The sequence below is a fragment of the Semicossyphus pulcher genome, unplaced genomic scaffold (genome assembly GCF_022749685.1).
Source record: "Semicossyphus pulcher isolate SPU_LCO1_2020_fin unplaced genomic scaffold, fSemPul1.0.p SCAF_12, whole genome shotgun sequence".
NCBI lineage: Eukaryota > Metazoa > Chordata > Actinopteri > Labriformes > Labridae > Semicossyphus > Semicossyphus pulcher.
Window position 1 is genome coordinate 9183527 of NW_027211626.1, and position 19376 is coordinate 9202902.

The window sequence follows — 19376 nt, forward strand, 5'->3', positions numbered from 1 at the left end:
GATTTAAGGTGTTTACTTGTCACTTTGAGGAAATGCAAAAATGTGAAGTCATGTGAATTCTCACTCCTGTCACTTGCACTTGTATTTCATGGTTCTCAGCCACGCCACTTCCCATAAAAGGTTTTCAGGATCCACTTCACCAATTTTATTGTAACAAAATGAACAACATATAAAATTTATGTCTGCCCGTTGATGGAGGGATGTGAATGCTAAATATGTCTTAGCTGACCCCTAAAAGCACAGTATCCGTATTGCAGTTTTCGGCAGGTGCCTTGTTCACTTAGCCTTCTCCTCCTTTTTCCCTTTTCTTTCTGTCAATCCACACATTTGAATGACACAGAAAGCACACATCAACAACTTCATGCTGACTGAGCTGACATACACTATGTGTAATGGTAGTGATACAGAGTTCCAGGTCACTTCCTCATGCTTATGATACATCAGTGATGTGAAAAAAAACACTGATATATGCAGGTTTCTGCTCGGACAGTATTTGTCTTTACGCTAAAAAAGATTGCCAATTGTCATGCCAATTCTTCTGGCTTGGAAATGTGTATTTACCATAACTACCACAGAAAAAGGAGCTACAAACTAAAATGCAGTAACAGCACTGGATGCGTTAACTGTGTCCTACACTCTCACACAGAGAAAACTAGATGTTTAAAACAACAGAAGTGCTACATCAAGTTGGAGCTAGCTCATGTGATAGCCACATCTAGCCCTAGCTAAAGCTAGAAACTAAACATTTCTTAATTTCCCTTTCCAGTTCTTGAAAATAGTAATTATGATGAACAGCTGTTTTTGTCACTCGGTCAGTTAATATACATTGCTAAGTGTCATAACGCAGAAATGGCCAGGTTAGCTAGCTTAGCAGGTCTCAGTAACTGCTGTCTCCGCTTTTGACTCTGTTGGGAATTACATGGTTTAAAATGCTCAAAAATGTGGGGGTATTATGCTTATTTCAAGCTTCATATCTCACTCTGATATACCTGTGGACTAGCTTAGCATAATTTACAGTTTAAAAAACTTTTTCTGACACTGGTGCTCTGTGCAGGCCCTCATACAGCCTCTGAGTGAAACAACTCAATCAGCTCTGTCCCTTTAAGAAACCCCGCCCCTACAAGCCCACTTTCCTCTTTTTGGGCAGCTCTCCAAAGCCTGAAGAGGCTGCACTTTGTGACATCACAAAGTGCAGTGTGTAGAAAAGATTTAAAACTTCACCCACGTTTAGTCTGAACATCCAACATTGTAACATTATATTTATAATGTCTTAAAGTGTGAAACAGCATAACACTTTCTCTTTAAAGCTCAAAGAACACACAATGTTGGTGTTTCCCTCACAATTCATAAAGGTTAGCTACTCGTGAAGTACTCATCTTTTTAGGTCTTATGTGGTATGTTGCAATGTTTTTTGAGGTGAAATAATTTGTTCATGCTTGAAAACTTTGAGTGAAATTGCATCTGATTTTATAGGGCGGAGCAGATCTCTTAATTCCACCCAGTTATATTAATCGCTAATAACAATAAATCTGTATGTGTTTTTCAGGTTTCACGCCTCCTGGAATGGACAGGTCATCTCCAGACAGCAGTCCAGTACATGGCTTTGTGCGTCAGGCTTCCGTCACCACCGGCTCCAACATCCCAATCATCACAGAACTAGGTAAAACTGTTTGCACCTGCCTCACATGCACATGTCGCATGCCTTAACCAATAACCTCAGATCAACTCATAATTCATTTGCACACACATAGAGCAAATAATCTAAAACTTAAGCCTCATGCTGCTACCAAAAGTTCCAACTCATTCAAGGTCAAACAGACTCGGGAATGTGTGCTGTGGAATTTTTGCTCCCTTTCATGGTAGCTTCGCCCCACTCAGGTTCTGATCCGTATTTTTTTGATCTGGCTAGCTTGTGATAACGTTTGCTGCTATGGCCTGAAAATATCTTTGCTCTGAGGACAATGTGGACCACAGTAACCTGAGCATGTCAGACGGGCATTTTTTAAAGCTAAAGCTACATGTCCTGCAATTTGTCCATTAATGCACAAGAGAAACTCGGCCTGATGTAGCGGCTGAGAGAGGGAGAAGAGGAAAGAGAGTGAAAAGGTAGAGGAAAAAAAAAACTGCCTTGGTTGCAAAATGGGTCCATTTATTAATAACAATGGCAGTGGCTGTATTCCCACTGGTGGTGGGGACTCATGAAACTTTCAGATCTCTGAGGGGCCTTCTAAAGCAGCAGAGACCGGCTACTCTGTCTCCCCTGACCCAATTAGGGAGCAATGGAGCATGAGGCCAGCTAAGAAAAGGCCAGAAAGAGAAAGGAGCTACCTAATGTTACTTGTAACCGGGCCAGCCATTACCTACAGAGATGCTCTCCCATTAGACTGCTGACTGCATACGTAATGATCAAACTAGATGTTGGGAGTCATCGGTTGCCGCCTTGAACACTAGAAGCTCCGGCGTTGTGCCTCTGCTTGTTTGTAGCTAACGGATTGCACAGCTACAGCAGCACTAGATGTGATAACATTGTTGGTCAGGAAGTAAAGAAAATCCAGAGGAGAGAATTGCTTCCTGTCTCACTTGAACCTTGTACAGTAATTACATTGTCATATCTTCGGTTGGCAGAGCCAGGAGCAGATTAAAGTCAAGTTGAAACATAGGCTTAATCTGAGTTGCATGATCGATTTGTTTGCGTGGCGTTAAAGGAGGTCTGTTTGTGGATAAAACCTGGTTAATCCCTTCCCCTGTCTCACGATGAAATAACGTATTGTTGTTGTATTGGTGTAGGGCCGTGACAGCTCAGGCTTTGTATCTACCATGAAGTAATTCTGGAGTTGACAACAGCACTCTGAAACAGAGAATTGCTTTTATTGCAGTCTTTGAAACTGTTTCAATAACGACACCATTTCTCCCCCTCCCTGCCCTGTCTCATCACCATTAGCTAAACCTGGCAAACTACTGCCATTGGTTTCACTCAGTCAGGAAAAAAAAAGTGGAATCAACATACAAATGATAACAGAGCTGGGTAAGCCGAGCCTTTGTCCTCTGCTGCCGTTCGTTCCCTCGCTCCGCCGCTCTGCTCCTCATCAGCTTGTCTTGATTTATCTGGCTGCAGTCAAGGCCCTCGCTGCTCCCATGGCTTCACTTTGAACACATTTTTATTCTTCGTTCTCGTTGAAATTGACTGTCTTGTTTTGGCCCCTTTTTTTAATGATTTTTTTTTCTTTTTGGGGCGTTTTTTTTCTCCACTTGCGTTTGCCGAGCATCACTAGGCTTTTGATCATGCACAGTCTGTCCTTGTGGCTGTTTTCATAGCAACACCCCCTGCATCTCACCCCCCTTGTTCTCTAAATATACACACAAACACACACACACCCTATTCGCTCCTTTGGCCGAGGCCTGTTTGCATCAGCCCCTTGTCTCTTTGACTGACATTTCTGTTCCACAGAGCACAGGAAGCCTGGGAAGAAATCAGATATCAAAAACCCAAAAACTCAAGATCAAACCATCTTTTAAGCTGTTTATTTATTTTTAAAATTTGTTTTCCAGTTTCTTTTTTTCTCCTCCAGAACATATCTCTGAAGCTGAGATTTTGGAGGAGTCAAAAACTTGTGTGATGCTCGTCTTTTAAGTAAAGCTGGTTCACTGCCCACAGCTGCTAGGAGTGAAATCTAAGGAAAACACATGCAGTACAGGGAGCACTCTGTGTTTTATACTCTACCAATTATGCCATGCATGAGAGCCAAAAAATACGCTTGTTATTTTAGTTTTGGGTTCTTTTTATTCACACTTTTATTCGCCATTTATTTAATTTAGCAGACCTAATATGTTTTTAATCATGAGATAAAAAAGTGTGTTGTTACCTGGCTGTAATTTGACTTTCAGGGCACAGGTAAATATCTAATAATGGTGATGATGTGACAAACACATTTATCAAGCACAGCTCTGGAAAACATGGCATGACTTTATAAGTGCATGTTTTTTAATGTGACATAGTAGCCATTGTTGAAGTCTCATTTTTCAATCGCATTACCTGGAATATTAATATTATAAAATGGTCATATTTTATTCTTAAAGGAGCAATTCGCCCCTGGAAAAAGCCACTGTCAGTCAAAGCTGGTGTTCTCGTGGTTTAGTGCATTCTACATTCCTACAACAACCAGCATGCATTGCGCCCCTCCCTCTGAAAGGAACGGCCCAGCAAGAGACGCTGGAGTGAAATACTACCGTTTTTGCTGCAGGCAATGGCTCAGAGTGGTACAGAATCCAAAATACGACGAGAATATACCGGTGGATCGTCTAAAATATCTTCAGGTCGGCAGTCTTCACTTCAAACCTGACGATTTGGAACGAGACATGACATCAGAGGCGGGCGTCCTAGATTGAGGAAGTGTAGTTTAACAAGCTCCCTGGCCTCTGCCAGATGACGTGTTTTACGTAGTCTGGCGGAGGTTTTCCAGGGCTCATTGGAGAAGCGGATAGCGTCCTCCAAAGGCACAGAGCGAAACTGCATTTTTTTTCTACCATATTGGCATTAGCTCCCCATAATAGCATGATAGGACTGAGGTTGAAAATCGCCGAACTGGCCCTTTAATGCATATAATATGACCATTTTATTCTTTAGGCATGACAGACCACGGAGCCACTGTCTCTTGACTGAGAATTTCTTTGTGTGTTTTACAGTATGACCAACATGTAGCTTTGTATTGCTTTAATTCAAACTGAGATCAAGCTACAGTGGCCGCCGAGGTCTTAATGCAGAATAGATGAATGTCTGATTAATAATTTGTGACTTCTACAATGGTTATCACTGTGTGTGCATAAGGTTCTTCAATCTTATTCTCCAAAATTGTGGTTTGTCTTAATGTGTGAAATGCATCCTGCATGTCATAAACTAAAGATTTAATATTAAACATTTTGCAAATAGGAAAAAAAACTTTTTTCACCATCCAAACAATTTTTTCTGTACATGGAGAGAAACATAAAAATATAGATTAACTATAGTTATAAGTTATTCAGTAAACTGTATGTTAGGGTCATTCAAAAACATGTCAATTGTTTGGAGAAGAAATAAAGTTCCTGTTTTATCTTTAGTTCAAATGTGTGCAACTGTAAACCCAGATCATGACCTATATACCTGAGAATCTTCTCTTTAATTATCATATTATATTTAAATCTTTTTAACGTGAACAAAGAACTCTTTATTCCTGAACTCTCAGGTGTGTTGGTGTGTGTGTTTCTTTGGCTGAATCTTCTTCACAGTGCCAGCCCCTAACTCTCTCTCTCCCCTCTCCCAGTGAACGACTCAAACGTTCAGTTCCTGGACCAAGATGATGATGACGACCCAGACACGGAGCTGTACCTCACTCAGCCCTTCGCCTGCGGCACCGCCTTCGCTGTCAGTGTGCTCGACTCTCTGATGAGCGCGGTGAGTTCCCAAACACCTAGCGCACTCCCGGTGCTGGAGTGTTTTTGTTTTTTTTTAAAACCTCAGAATCGCTTTCTGAAATCATCCAGTTTGCAAACATATTTTATAATTTAGATTTCCTGATTGTTCTGAGTTTGGATAACACAGAAAAATTCAGAGTTTAAAGAGGGACTTCAGAGTGAGATAGGGCTGCACCCAACGCTTATTTTTTGTTTGTTTTTAATGATTAGTCAATTCTTCAAATTCTTCCTTTTTTTAGTCTGCAATTTCCACGTCACTGTGTGATGATAATAATAATAATGATAATTATAATAATAATAAATAATAATAATAATAATGATGTTTGTCAGATGCCTGATCTGAAAAATACTGGACCTCAAACTCAAAAGGGTTGCAATGACACATAGATAAATTGAATCACTGTATGTCGTAGCAGCCCTGTCCCTGAACTGGAGAATCAGTATTTTTACCTAAGTACTTACCTAAAACAAGAAGGCTAAACTACTTTGGCATTTCGAGTTGGTGAGTTATTAAATTAAATGGTACGATACATTCATAACGAATACCTGCCAGCTCCTCTGACATCAGCAGGCTACTATTTGGAATCAGTCCCCATCTTCAGTATTATAAATGTAACTTTCAAGATCTTTAATAGATGTTTGTCGTGAAGTTTTAAAGGTTAGTTTAATGGCAGTGACACACGCTCAGCTGTAACAGACCGAAGACGCTCTTTCTCTTAACAGTGTCATTGCTGCACTGGAGATAAGATAAAGAAGGGAGGTTGTGGGGGAAAAAATCCTCCTCTACACCTCATTTTTCCTCCTCCTCCTCCCCCCCCTCTCATGACCGACTGTGGCTTTCCCTTTGGTGCTGTGACGGCTTAATTCCAGCAGCCCTCTCGGTGAGTGAGGGGTTAGAGGGGCGTGCAGAGCTGAGCCGAGCAGGGAGTAGAGCAGGCGTCAGCTGTAGTCTGGCACTGGTCAGAGGTGAAGCCGGCTAATGGACAGTGCTCATCCATCATGAGGCTCCGCAGGCCTGTCAGGGGCCCGGGGAGAGGAGCTGCCACTCCGGCCCGGCTGCCGAGTGACATCGGCTGTCTTCACACGCAGCAAAAGCAGGTCCTGATCGGCTTGAAGGACAAGAGAACCTGACACCCGCAGAGAGCAGTCAAATCGTTGTTTCAGAAGGGAAGCGGACATCATACAGTGTGTGAAAATGTGTTCCTACAGCACAGAAGAGTGCCGTTTGGAAGCTTTGTAGCTGCTTCATTTAATCTGATGATCATTAAATGTCTTTGTATGTTTATGACTCTCTTAAATTTAATACATTTATGTGTCTTAACCTCACAAGACAATTTCGACAGTTAAGTAAAAGCTTGTCCACCATTTTTACAATAAAATATATGACCCCAAAGAAGAACAGATATAATTTAAATGGAAGTAATTAAACAACAATTTAAATTTATTTTCATTCAAAACACACACAAATTACAGCTTACCATCTGTTTTCACCATGTCAAGTTTGCAATCCTGCTAGCTACCGGTGCAGTAGTTGAGCTCAGTCTATGGTTGATTGTTGTGAGGGTGGTGGCTGCACTGGCCATCATGACGGTGCATGTCTTTGACCAAGCGTTAGCAACAATCACGTTAGTTGTCCTCGCTTAAAACGGCGAGGAAAACACAAAACAGCTCTGCGGCATATTGTAAATCGGAGACGTAGCAGCGGCTTGGACCCGGAATGGTCCAGTGGTTTAATGCGGAGGTGTGACGTCACCACTTAACAACTGACAGCTTTAACTAGATTATAGCACCATCATCTGGGTAAAATACTGTAACACAATAACGTACCTCTCTCTGCATTTTATACTGGTATATTGGTCGCACCAGTACATAGGACGCAGGCCACTTTTTAGATGAAAAATGTATTAAAAGTGCCTCTTTGGCACCAGATTTTCTGGTATTCCTTGTGGTATCTATAGCAGACTGTTGACTCCACAACAGTAAAACAATGTAGGGACTCAACATGAAAATTATACAGCAATATTTCTTTCAGAGTAAGTGTCTTTGTTACATAACAAACTGGTTTGGACATCAGTGGAGGAGCATTACTCAGACTTGAGGATATAAACCAGAAACACTGCGGGACAAAAACAAGGGATACCCACCGCCCACACAGTGGTCTGTTCTCCTTCCTGCAGTCACCAAGATGATACTGCAGCCTGAGAACTAGCATAGGGGGGCAAGAAGAAAATAAAACCAAAACTACCCACATGGCTCCATACCATTAGAGGTAAATGAAATATAAATTTAGTGAATTGGTCCCTTAAATCTTTTGAAAATATGCCATAGTAGGCGTAGCTCAAAAACAAGTCCCCTGTAATCTTCAATGACCGCTCTTCTCACCAGCTCAGAAACACGCTGAGGGCTCGACATTACGGGCTTTCTTCCCACGAGTGACACCTCTCTACTTGTGCATCTAATGACATGTGCTTACACATTTACCCTGTCTCTTCTCCCCAGACATACTTCAATGATAACATCCTGACACTGATTCGGACGCTGGTCACAGGGGGAGCCACACCAGAGCTGGAGGCCCTGTTGGCGGAGGAGAACGCTCTCAGAGGAGGCTACAGCACACCGCAGACACTGGCCAACAGAGACAGGTGTCGCGTGGCCCAGCTAGCCCTCTACGACGGGCCATTTGCTGACTTGGGGGTAAGTGGATGTTTAAGCGGAGATGACAGGTTTTGGCACTACCCGGCAGCGCACATCTGGCCGCCTCCGCTCCACGCGATCCTTAATCCGATGTGAAGAACAGTGATCACGCAAAGCAGGCCTTCGTGGGTGGAAGGAAGGAAGAGAGAACAATGAACACCACAAAGAAAATTCCAAGTTTAATTTGTTCCAACCTTGATTTTACAGCTTTTTGTTAGTGTAATACAGAACTTCCAATACTGAAGTAATTTAGCTTTTTCTTAGATGAATTATGGCATCTTTTAAAAACACTGAATTGCAAACAGTTTCCTCGCAAAGCATTTTACCCTCAGCGATGCAGAACATTCAACACTCACCACAACTTTAGCAGAGAATTACATTTTCTCAGGCTGCCCTGCAGTAACACTCTGATGGTGTCTTTGTTCTTTTGTTCATCAGGATGGCGGCTGCTACGGGGATTTGTTCTGTAAAGCGCTGAAGACGTACAACATGCTGTGTTTCGGAATCTACAGATTAAGAGACGCTCATATCAGTGTACCAAGCCAGTGTACAAAACGGTACAAGTCCTGCCTCATTATTAACATGAATATTTGATGTTATAAAATGAGCAATTAGTTTAAACAGTAAAATAGAAAGCTGACAATTAAGGCTAAAAATAAGAAAATGACAATGTACTGAATATTTACTGTGTCATATGCTGTCATACATTGTGATATAGAATGTACATTAGTGCAGGTTTTGATATTGCTCAAAGCGTAAGGACAATTTACCTGTTTAACAGTTATATGTGTATCAGTCTAAACATATTTGTCATGTAATATACATGGCACTGTCTCTTGTTAACTATACTTATTTCCATTAAGATTCAAACATGTATATGTGGTGTTGTTTGCACATTATAGTCAAATTGTCATATTTTTACATTGAAAATTTCAGTATATTTTCTTTCCAATTTTTGCATATTAAAGTTGTAATCTCGAAGATCTCAGTTTTGTTGTCTTTGGCGGCACCTGTGGCGATAAACGGTAATTGCGGGAGCACACTTGCCAGATATCCAGACAGTGTCGCATGTGTAACGTCCACGGTTGGCTCCGGTTGTAACTCTTCATTTTCCTCGCTGACGGTCGCTTTCCTTTTTAGACTGTTTGCCTTCATCTGAGCGTTGAATTTGTTTCTTTTTCTTTGGATTTTCACTTATTTTTGAAGTTGTATCTGTAGTCATCGATCTTTTCTTTGTTCGTTCAGCCATAGTAGATTACTGTTCTCGTGTACTCCCAACACTTGCAGAGACTTGCCGCTTAGCTCCGCCTACCCTCTCTGGCAGACCAACCACTGCTGGCTGATGGAAAACGCGTCGCTAATTGGGCGCCGCTTGTGATTTTTTCCGCGAAAGGCGCACCAGACACCCAGTCTGTAATACGGCAAATGCAAAGGCTTTCATCAGTGGGCCATAGGCTCAATCACCATTGTGTTACAACATTTGGCAATAGATAGTGACTTAACAGACGTTTATTTAATTAAAAATCTTCGAGATTATCACTTTAACTCATACATTTATATGTGTCTATTTCTAAAAAACTTTTACACATCTTCTAATGGTTTTTGATGATCTTTTCTTATATGTTTATCTCATTGCTCCAGAATGAATTTCTTTGCTGCATCTGTTACTCTTTGCTGCACAAGGATTAAGCGCTTTCTAATCTTCTCCGATATTTGTTTTCTTTACAGATATGTGATCACGAACCCACCTTATGAGTTTGAGCTCGTGCCCACAGATCTGATCTTCTGCCTCATGCAGTTCGACCACAACGCAGGCCAGTCCCGGACAAGCTTGTCCCACTCTTCCCACTCCTCCCATTCCTCCAGCAAAAAGAGCTCCTCCGTCCACTCCATCCCGCCCTCCAACCGGCAGAACCGCAGCAGTAAGACCCGGGAGGCCCGCGACAAACAGAAGTACGTGCACTCACTTGTGCTGTAGTGCTGTAAGCCTGCATGTTTAGTGTTCTATACTTGACCTGTAGTTTATAGATGTGTGTGTTTGTGTGCAGACTGTGCTGACACATGCACTGATAAAACCTGTGTATTGTGTGTTTGTGGTTAGTTTGTGTGATTTGTGCTCATGCCCGGTGTTTGTGCGTTTCCTTCATAATCATGTGCATGTGGTCTTCACTCTCACATCACAGCAATCATAACATGACATTTATAGATTGGTTAAGTCACTCTGTGTAAAGCTTGGCTTATTTATCAAAGTCAAAGCCTCTCAGACTCTCTTCTTACAAATGAAGTCTGTGGCATTGTAAACAGTGAAACCACTTGTTTGGATGGCACAACCATTGTGGTTGGAAACTAGCTTAAAGCACAACCACAGCCGAATAAAACGACGTAATAGAACATGACACACATTCAGTATGTTGCACACTCTATCTGTTGTTTCTATGTCTTAATATTTGATGGTTTTGGTGTCTAACTCTTAATATATGTGTTGTTTGTTGGATATTTGTCACATGATCAGTACGATCATGGATGTAACGTATTGTGACTTACCTACTGTAGCTGATTTTAGAGCACATTTGGCTAACCCTACTTATACGCTGTTACTCATAAGATCATCCCTCATTAGCAGTGTTGGTATTTTGTTATTCATGGTGCATCTGTACTGCTTTATTGCATGTCCATGTTGGTAGCCCTTTTTAGCAGGCTCTTATTTCCTGTTCTGTTTTATTATACAATTTTTAATTAATATCAAATTTGACCTACGTGTGTAATATAGTCATTTATCTCCTTCTGAAAAACAATTTATTTAAATTTTCTACTGGGAGAATAAAGAAGCAGAATTTTGTGACATATTCTAAAAGCATGCAGATTTGTTACTGTTACTTTAGATCGTACCCAAGAATTATTGGCTGGTAGATGATAAGCCCTCTATACATCTTAAAATTAAGATGTATGATACTCTAAATATTATAGTAACAATATGTAAGTCTTAGTTAGACTGGTAGTTATTTGTCAGTTGTGTATTGACTGTAAATACTACTCACTTACAGTAGATTACTTACCTCTCTTTCTGAAGTGCAACAAGGATGAATAGAATGGGCCAAGGTATGCAAGTTAACGATTCTGCATGACTTAGCAACCTTTACCTGGGGTTCTGATCATAACTATGTCCCCTGTGGGTATTGTTATGACGAGGGGAGTTTGTTTTATTTCTTACCTTCTTCAGACGTTAAGTAAAAACCATGCCTCAGTTTAAGTTTTGCTTTCGTCTGGAAAGCAAAATGTCTGCTGCTGCTCCTGCCTCCTCCCTGCCATGATCAGGCCCATCTCCACATTGCATGAGGTTGAGACGAACGCTCCTCCCCCTTTCTTTGTGCCTTTAGTTGATCACTTGATGATATGAATTTTTCTTTTCCTCCAGACAAACCTTTTTGCACATTGTTTCTCCCCATCATTTACCATGCCTTTTTGATTTAACTCGACTTGAGATGGTTTGCATTGTGTGAGAGGTCTGTGTGTTTGCGCATCTTCCCTCCAATTGAATGCTATTACATGACTGTGGCAGACTTTTACTTGTCATATTTGTACTGTCAGTAAGTACAGAAGATTGTACCGGCATCAGCATAAAGAATAGAGTAACAACACGTTGCCCAACTGTACAGATCTTCACTCACATGTAGGTCAGACTGATTCAAATCCCCCTGATGCAGCCAATTGCGTACTTTTTCACAGAACTTTATGAAAGTGTGTCCAGCCCTGTGCCATCGGTCACACCAAAAAAGTGGGAGGCGTGACCAATTTAGAGTCTAAATTGAAGGGGGATATGAGTCTGTAAGTCCCCTCCTTGAAACCCTGTGCACCTGATATGGTGGTTTGAGGCGACATCAAGCTAAGTTCACCGTATCAGCAGCAGACTCTGCAGAGAGATGGCAGACATCTTGCTTCACCCCGGGGCACAATTCTGCACATCAAATGCCTGTGCTGTAACACGCTGCCCTGCAGCTTTAAGCTTGCTGACACACACACACACACACATGCACGGGCACACACAAATGAATCTCCACACATGCAAGCCTGCATGTACCATACCTGAACACAGCTTCACAGACACGCACACACATGTGCTCCACATAGCAAAGTTTAAATTTGATTTTACAACTTCACCAAAAGGCGGTGACATCTTGAATGGCATTGCAGATGCCTGTAAAGTGCAGGGAGAGTTTACAAACACTTCCTCAAACCCTGCTCTGAAACAGTGCTCTCATATTTTAACACGAGGAGATCCTCTCTAAAATCACATCCACATCTTTAAGATCTTCTCTCTTAAAAATGGAAATCAGCAGGCTTACTATGATATGAGGCTGTTGAGGATATAATATTGTGTTAAGTTATTAGTTAGCTTAAAGGGTCAGGTCATCCAAATTACAAAAAAAAAAAGTGTTTTAAATTTTTCCTCGTAGTTTTAGTTTTCCTAGAAATCCAAAGTTTTTTCTCCAGAATTGTATTTTTATCTCTGAGGTTTCTGCCTCCACCCGGTTTCCCAGCCTAAGGAGAGCCCACAACTTCTAATCATGTGTCTGCAAATCTTTATATGCAACTCTACCACTGCCAAAATTTTCTCTGCTTTCTATCTCGGAAAGAATCATGTCTTAATAATCTCCAGAACCAGGAGCTTTTTTAAGGATCAGCATCTTCTTTTGAATGCGGTCTGATTGAAGTTGGGGATGCTGCTGCTCTGATCACCTCAAGCTAAATTCCATTCTCCCTTTTTTGTATTAAGGCAGCATCAAAATGTGTTTCATTAAAGGGGGTGTATTACGCTAATTTCAAGCTTCATATTTCACTCTGTCATACCTGTTAAGTAGCTTAGCATAATTTACAGTTTAAAAAAAACTCCTAATTTTTCTCACACTGGTGCTCTGTGCAGGCCTTCATACAGCCTTTGCCAGCTCTCCGAAGCTTGCTGAGGCTGCACTTGTGACATCACAAAACTGTGTGAAACCTGGCCTTCACAGCAGCCTGCAGACTGAGCTGAGAAGCACACACTTTTACCTACAGATTTGAAACTTCACCCATGTTTAGTTTGGACATCCAGCCAGTGTTTCCAGATCAGACTGACAGCTTCCAGTCCAATTACAACTCAAAACCAGCCCAATTCAATAAAGAACAGCCCAAATTGTAACCTTGAAACCCGCGTAAAACCATTACATACGCAATAGAAAACAGATCATAAGCATGCAAAGCTTCATACCTGCATCAAATAACCAAAGATAAAATGTTAGATAGATATGCTTTCGCTACACAAAAAGAGAGCAGTTAGACAACCAAATACACAAATTGGTGTCGTGGCAAAACCACAATAAAGTGATTAAATACTGCCACGAAATGTGATGCCAAAACAACAAAATCCAACCTATTTAAAAACTATAGGATGACGGAGGAATGAAACGGCTAAAATCAAGCATTGTTTAAAAATATATATAAAATAAATGAATATGCCATTAAATGAACCAAAAATATTAAAGTAAGGCATTGTTTAGGCATTGATTAATTATAAAATCTGACTTAAATTAATATTTGTGATTTAAGAAACGTAAAAAGAAAGTCTTTGTCACATTGTCAATGATTATGACGTCAAAGTAAATACGATAAGTCCTCCTTTATTCGCAGGATTGAATACATGTCAAGTCAATCAAATGGGTGACAACAATGAGTGAGTGAAAACCACAAAATCTTTGTTTTTGACCATAAAGTGACAGCTTGTCTGGTGTTCAAAACTCTGCCACATGTTGACAGAAGCAGCCCAAAATTCGTCTACCAGCCAAACACGATTTTCCCCAGCCCAATCTGGCAACACTGCATCCAACATTGTAACATTATATATGTCTTAAAATGTGAAACAGCATAATACCCCCTCTTTGAAAATAGCTAAATGTATTGCAGATACTTTTATAATCTGGAATTCCTGACCCTGTATCACTTCAGAATAGAACAAACAAACATATAAATGTATTTTTAGATGAAATCAGTCATTTCCAAGAAGACTTCTGACTTATAATTGTTTAATCCATCTACTTGCACAGCTGTACTTGGTTAGTCAATAACACCAAAAGAACAAACTGACATTAAATTGGCTCAGCCATCCAGAACACAAACTTAATCTGGACCTCATGGTTCGATGCTAATCACAAAGAATGCCATGCAAATCTATCACTTAAACTGAGGCAGTATGGTTGTATAAGTAATCCCATGTTGCAAACTCTTTTTAAACTAACTCTCCCTTCTCTTCTTCCCCTTCTTCAGAAAAGAAATGGTTTACAGATGAACCAGAAAATGCCTACCCACGGAACATTCAGATCAAGCCCATGAGCACTCACATGGCCAACCAAGTCAACCAATACAAATCCACCAGTAGTCTGATTCCACCAATCAGAGAAGTCGAAGATGAATGCTGAACACAACAGGGTTTTCTTGCTGACTCACCAGACATCTGTACGCTCTTTCAAAAGGGACAGGAAGAGATCACCTTTGGAGGAGTGATGATGATGATGATGAAGACTGACACATTTCTCTTCACTCATTCTTCTAATGGAGAGTCGGACAGGAACCCGAACTGGAAGGGACCTCCTATGTGTATACCTTTAATGTTACTTCCATGCTCTTGGACATTGTTTTATTTATTAATGTATCCATAGTGATGTACATAATGACAATCAAATAAGGATTGTACAGCCCCTTCCCCCTAGCACTTTTTGGAATTATTTTAAGAGTTGACAAAAAAAAAGAGTACTTCCTGTAATTCTTTGCAATAGTCCACCTCTTTGGTGACCAGACTCCACGGCTGCGGCGACTGGTTGCCGGAGGATGAGGGTTGCAGCGATGAACTGATCATATCATCTCCCAAAGATCCGCCCAGATGCTTCGCGTCAAACCAGCTGGGTTCATCGAGTTCACATCTCCTGTCTGCTTCTGTTCTATTTGCACTAAAACTGAACAAGTTTCTTTTGACAGAACAACTGGAACCATCCCCTCCGAATACAACGTCGCAGGAAGGAGGAGGAAGGGAAGGAAGGGAAAGAAGGGAGGGAGGGCTGCTTGGCTTCAGAGGCATACTAATCTTGTTCTTAGGTTGTTGTACATCATGTCATTGCTTAAGGTTTGCTACTTCACCGTTGACTCGTCATGTTGAGTGAGAGCATTCCAGTCCTGCAGAACAAAATCATCTCGCAAAACAGTAGACTAAAAAAAAACTCAGAGAATGGTGCAGTGTTGGTGTTTTGCTGGCTTAAAGAGAAACCCTGTACCTACATGTCTTCTGCTGATACGTCAGATCATAACGCCTGTGACTCTGTTTTCAGCTCCTATCGCATGATGCGTGCCTGAACCCTCTCTATAACAGGTACAGTGTGGTTGATCAAGCCGAATACATATACAGAAGGATGAAAAACAACCTACAATGTCCTTCACGCGTTCAGGAGCTTTTTTGTTATGTACAAGCTGTGTGTGCGTGCGTGTGTGTGTACGTGTGTGTGTGTGTGCATCGCAGCCATTTGTCCTTCTGGTGTTTGCGCTGATCAGTGCTGTCATCTCCTCCATCGGCTTGTACGTGATGGTGCACCTTTGAGGGAACAGCATGTGGGGTTTTAGCTTAAAAAATGAAAGTCATGGTAGAATGAAAACAGGAGATTCTAGAAGGTTTGGATCTACTAACAGAAAATGTTGCATCAAAAAAACCCAAAATAAACCCAACTATGATTGAGCCGAGCTATCCCGAGCAGCAGCTGCGTGCCCACCGTTGACGCGTTGCCGCGAAATTAACGGCAGAATTGGGATCACAAAGACAAGTGGTGTATTTTCTGAATGTTTTGTCTGTTTTAAAGAAAAAAAAAAATCGAAAGAAATGCCACATATTGCATAAAAGTGGGCTAAATGGGTCCCTCCTTTGATCGGAGCAACTGCCTGGCACAGGATTGGCACAGAGGCAGTAAAGAGCTTGGATGTTCTCTGTCCCCAATCCAGATGTCACACGCCTCAAAACTCTCAGGAGTTAAGCTGCTGTACTCGGTCCCCTTTTTTCAAGGGGGGAAATGCTCAAACATATTTGGGTTGGAAATGCAACAATTGCCACAGACTGCTAATAAGGACACTGGAGAGGAACTGGTGTTCTTCATGCTAGCCTGTGCGCGACATGAGACTGTGTTTTGCACATGTTTCGGCACTGATAGATCCAGATCCAGCTGTGGCAGTGATGGAGGATTGAGGTGGTAGCCTTGTACTCCTAATACAGAAACGTACAAACAAAAATGTAGTTGGATTTATACATTTCAACATAATTATTTTGTATCCATTTACATAATCAATTTGTACTTATTTTTCTAGACGAGAATCAAGCGATTAACACAAAGTATTATAAGATTTAAAAAGACATAAATTATATCTTTAATTACTACATGTCAAAGGATTTTGTGTTTGACTATATCACCTTTATTTCAAATCATATTTTTCTATCACAGCACGCCCCTCTCTGACAAACTGCATCGCTCTGGAGCCAGTGAAGCTTATAGACTAGCTTGCATTGTGAAACCACCATCTTCAGCCCGGCAGCTCAGCTCTGTTGAGTGCTTGCAGGAATGAATTAATGTTCATCTGAAGCCTCTTTTTAGTTGCACAGTTGAGCAATGTCCGCTTATTAATACGTCTACTGCTAAGCGTTGCTAGCCGCCAACATGCAGACAGAGAAATGGGTGTAGGTGTGTGGGGGGTAAGTGTTGTCTTTAGATGGGAGAGCAGAGCAGAGTGGTGATACTGAGGGGAAGATCACATCCGATCTTTATTAGATGTGTTTGACCTAAATTAGGTCCCCAGTGTGGAGGAAGAGAGCAGACACTACATGTGACAGAAGAGACGCTGTCTGTTTTTGGAGGAAATCTCCTCTAAAGTCTAAAAAAATTAAACAATTTTGGAATAAGTAAAAGAACATAATTTTGTGCTATGTCTGTGTAATTTCAACCCAACATTTCGTCATCAAACAAAACGATCAGAGCTTCGATGTCCGTCTATTGGGTGTGGTGCAACTATGCTGAAGCCTCATACACATTTGTCCTGAAGTGAACTTTTGAACTGTGATTACATCGTTGTCACACTTTGTAGCAACTAGATTTCTTTTCAGAAAATATGTGAGTAAAATGTATGTAAAATTGGGTCGCTAACGGCATACCTTGCTAGCCTGAACAATAAGGAACTATTAAATATTTGATAACGGCAATGACTCATTATAAATAGAAATCGACAAACTGATTGTTAAGCTGAAAAGAAAACAACACAAACGTGTATCTTCAAAATGTCAGATCCTGGATTCTTGGAGTCGGAAAAGTCGGGCGGAATTTGATCTGGTTTATCAGCCATCACAAAGATGGAAGGTAGCACCAATTCAGCAAAGGTTATCAACAGAGAGAACATCCTTAATTTTCCTGTTTTTATGACCTTGTGTTATTACAGGGTTTACATTCCATTTTGTCGGCTTGTCATCTGTCACAATCTGCCACAACTGCTTCTTATTTGTTTACAGAGTATTTTTTGAGGTACTTAAACATAGCATTGATCAGAAATAAAACGGTACATGCTGCAAACTGGTATTAGCATCAACTCACAAAGTAATACACCATTTGTTTTCATTACACTTGATTACTGTGCTTTTTCTACCTGAACCCTTGTTGTGCGACTAATTCAGGCATTATTTACAACACTGGACTGAGATGTCTCTCCTTCCTTCACCTTGTCAAATGTCTCTTTTTAGATGTTTTAGGTTTTTGCATTGTATACCTCTAAAGATTTTTAGAGTGTTTTTTTGAAGTGCCATGAAGAGTTTAGTTAAGCAAGCATCCTTCAGTCATTCAGGGACGCACGCTCGCTTTCGAGGCGAGCTGCGTCCGAGTGTTTTCCACTGTGAGAACGGTGTCTTGTACTGACATGGAGAACATCCAAGCCATCTATGCCTCCATGCCAGTATAGTGCCAGGCAGTGCACGAGGTCACGAGGAGGGCCCATAATAAGTCCCACTATTGCGAAAAGTGGCATTCAGGAGGCCTGAGGGGCTGCAGAGAGAGAGACGTGCGATAGACACATGGTCTCTAGGTTGTGTCATGTAGTATACTTACATATGGATGACTGAAAGATGCACATAGAGGCCCATGCCTGTAACATCACATGTAGTTGTCCACTGAACAAATCAAAGACTATGATGCGTCATACGTTACTGTTACAGTATGTTGCATTATTTTTGTTAATCTATTTTTTGCTGTAAAGGATGGATATAATAACTTATTTGCTGGGAATTGTATTAGATTTAATAGAACATATAATACTTATAGGGATGGGAGGTGGGTCTCAAGTCTTAATAATACATTGAGATTGCACTCAGCAATTTTGATGTTTTGTTTTTTTTAAAGAAAAGTTGCAATTTTTTTGTTAATTTTTTTGGCTGCCTATCAGTTCAGGAAGCATTCAGGACATTGCTCTTGCGTATCACAGATAGGATGTGGTGGCACATCGTCATTGCAGCGAACAGGAGTTTGACATAGCAGTCTAATTAGTTTGGATGTGTTCTAGATATGACGGATAAATGGATTATTTGATGGTGCTGAGTTGATCTACCTGACTCTGTCAAATATAATCTGCTGATAAATATACTGTCTTGTACAAAAAGTTTGTACATAGATTGTACATGGTTTCTTTTTGTATTTTCTCAAATTAAAATGGATGTATTTGTGTTCTAAACTATGAAATTCTCCTCTTTTTTTATTGCAACTACAAAGATACAAATGTGTTTCTCTGTATTGTGTTTCCATTTCATTTTATGCTACAATGTCAGAGGGAAATTTATTACTTTTTCATACACTGAATTTATTTACAGTTGTAGTAGTTTATTGTTTGGAGATTAAGATTTTTCAAACGTAAGATTTATATATATTTACATTATGTGAGGTGGTTTAAATGAGTAAGATAATCTTTATTGATCCCCCACAGGGTAAATGTACTCGTTACAGCAGCTCACAAAACAGGCAAATTAAATAAATACTCAGGTAATAAAGATAGGCAAAAAGGACAGGTGGCAATAAGATTTAAAAAAACAATATGACAATATAAATAACAGCTACAAAATTATAATTAAAAAACTATTCATATTATGTACACATTTTCCTTTTCTAAAATCAAAACACACAGTGTGTAGTATTATGATT

The 19376-nt window shown here is 40.6% G+C and overlaps 1 protein-coding gene across 9 annotated transcripts in view; it reads left to right on the forward strand.

The window, feature by feature from the left end:
• Window positions 1–18920, forward strand: part of kcnma1a (potassium large conductance calcium-activated channel, subfamily M, alpha member 1a) — a 166316-nt gene extending 147396 nt beyond the window's left edge. For 3 of the 9 annotated variants that reach the window (XM_069658280.1, XM_069658271.1, XM_069658274.1), the window contains 8 exons: window positions 1547–1660; window positions 2942–3025; window positions 5298–5428; window positions 7948–8142; window positions 8581–8699; window positions 9871–10095; window positions 11213–11241; window positions 14440–18920. In XM_069658280.1, coding sequence (XP_069514381.1) covers window positions 1547–1660; window positions 2942–3025; window positions 5298–5428; window positions 7948–8142; window positions 8581–8699; window positions 9871–10095; window positions 11213–11241; window positions 14440–14591 — 1049 coding nt within the window. In that variant the 3' untranslated portion in view covers window positions 14592–18920. The remainder of the gene's footprint in view (window positions 1–1546; window positions 1661–2941; window positions 3026–5297; window positions 5429–7947; window positions 8143–8580; window positions 8700–9870; window positions 10096–11212; window positions 11242–14439) is intronic. The other 6 variants (XM_069658272.1, XM_069658277.1, XM_069658273.1 and 3 more) reach the window with 3 other exon arrangements.
• Window positions 18921–19376: the final 456 nt, after the last annotated feature.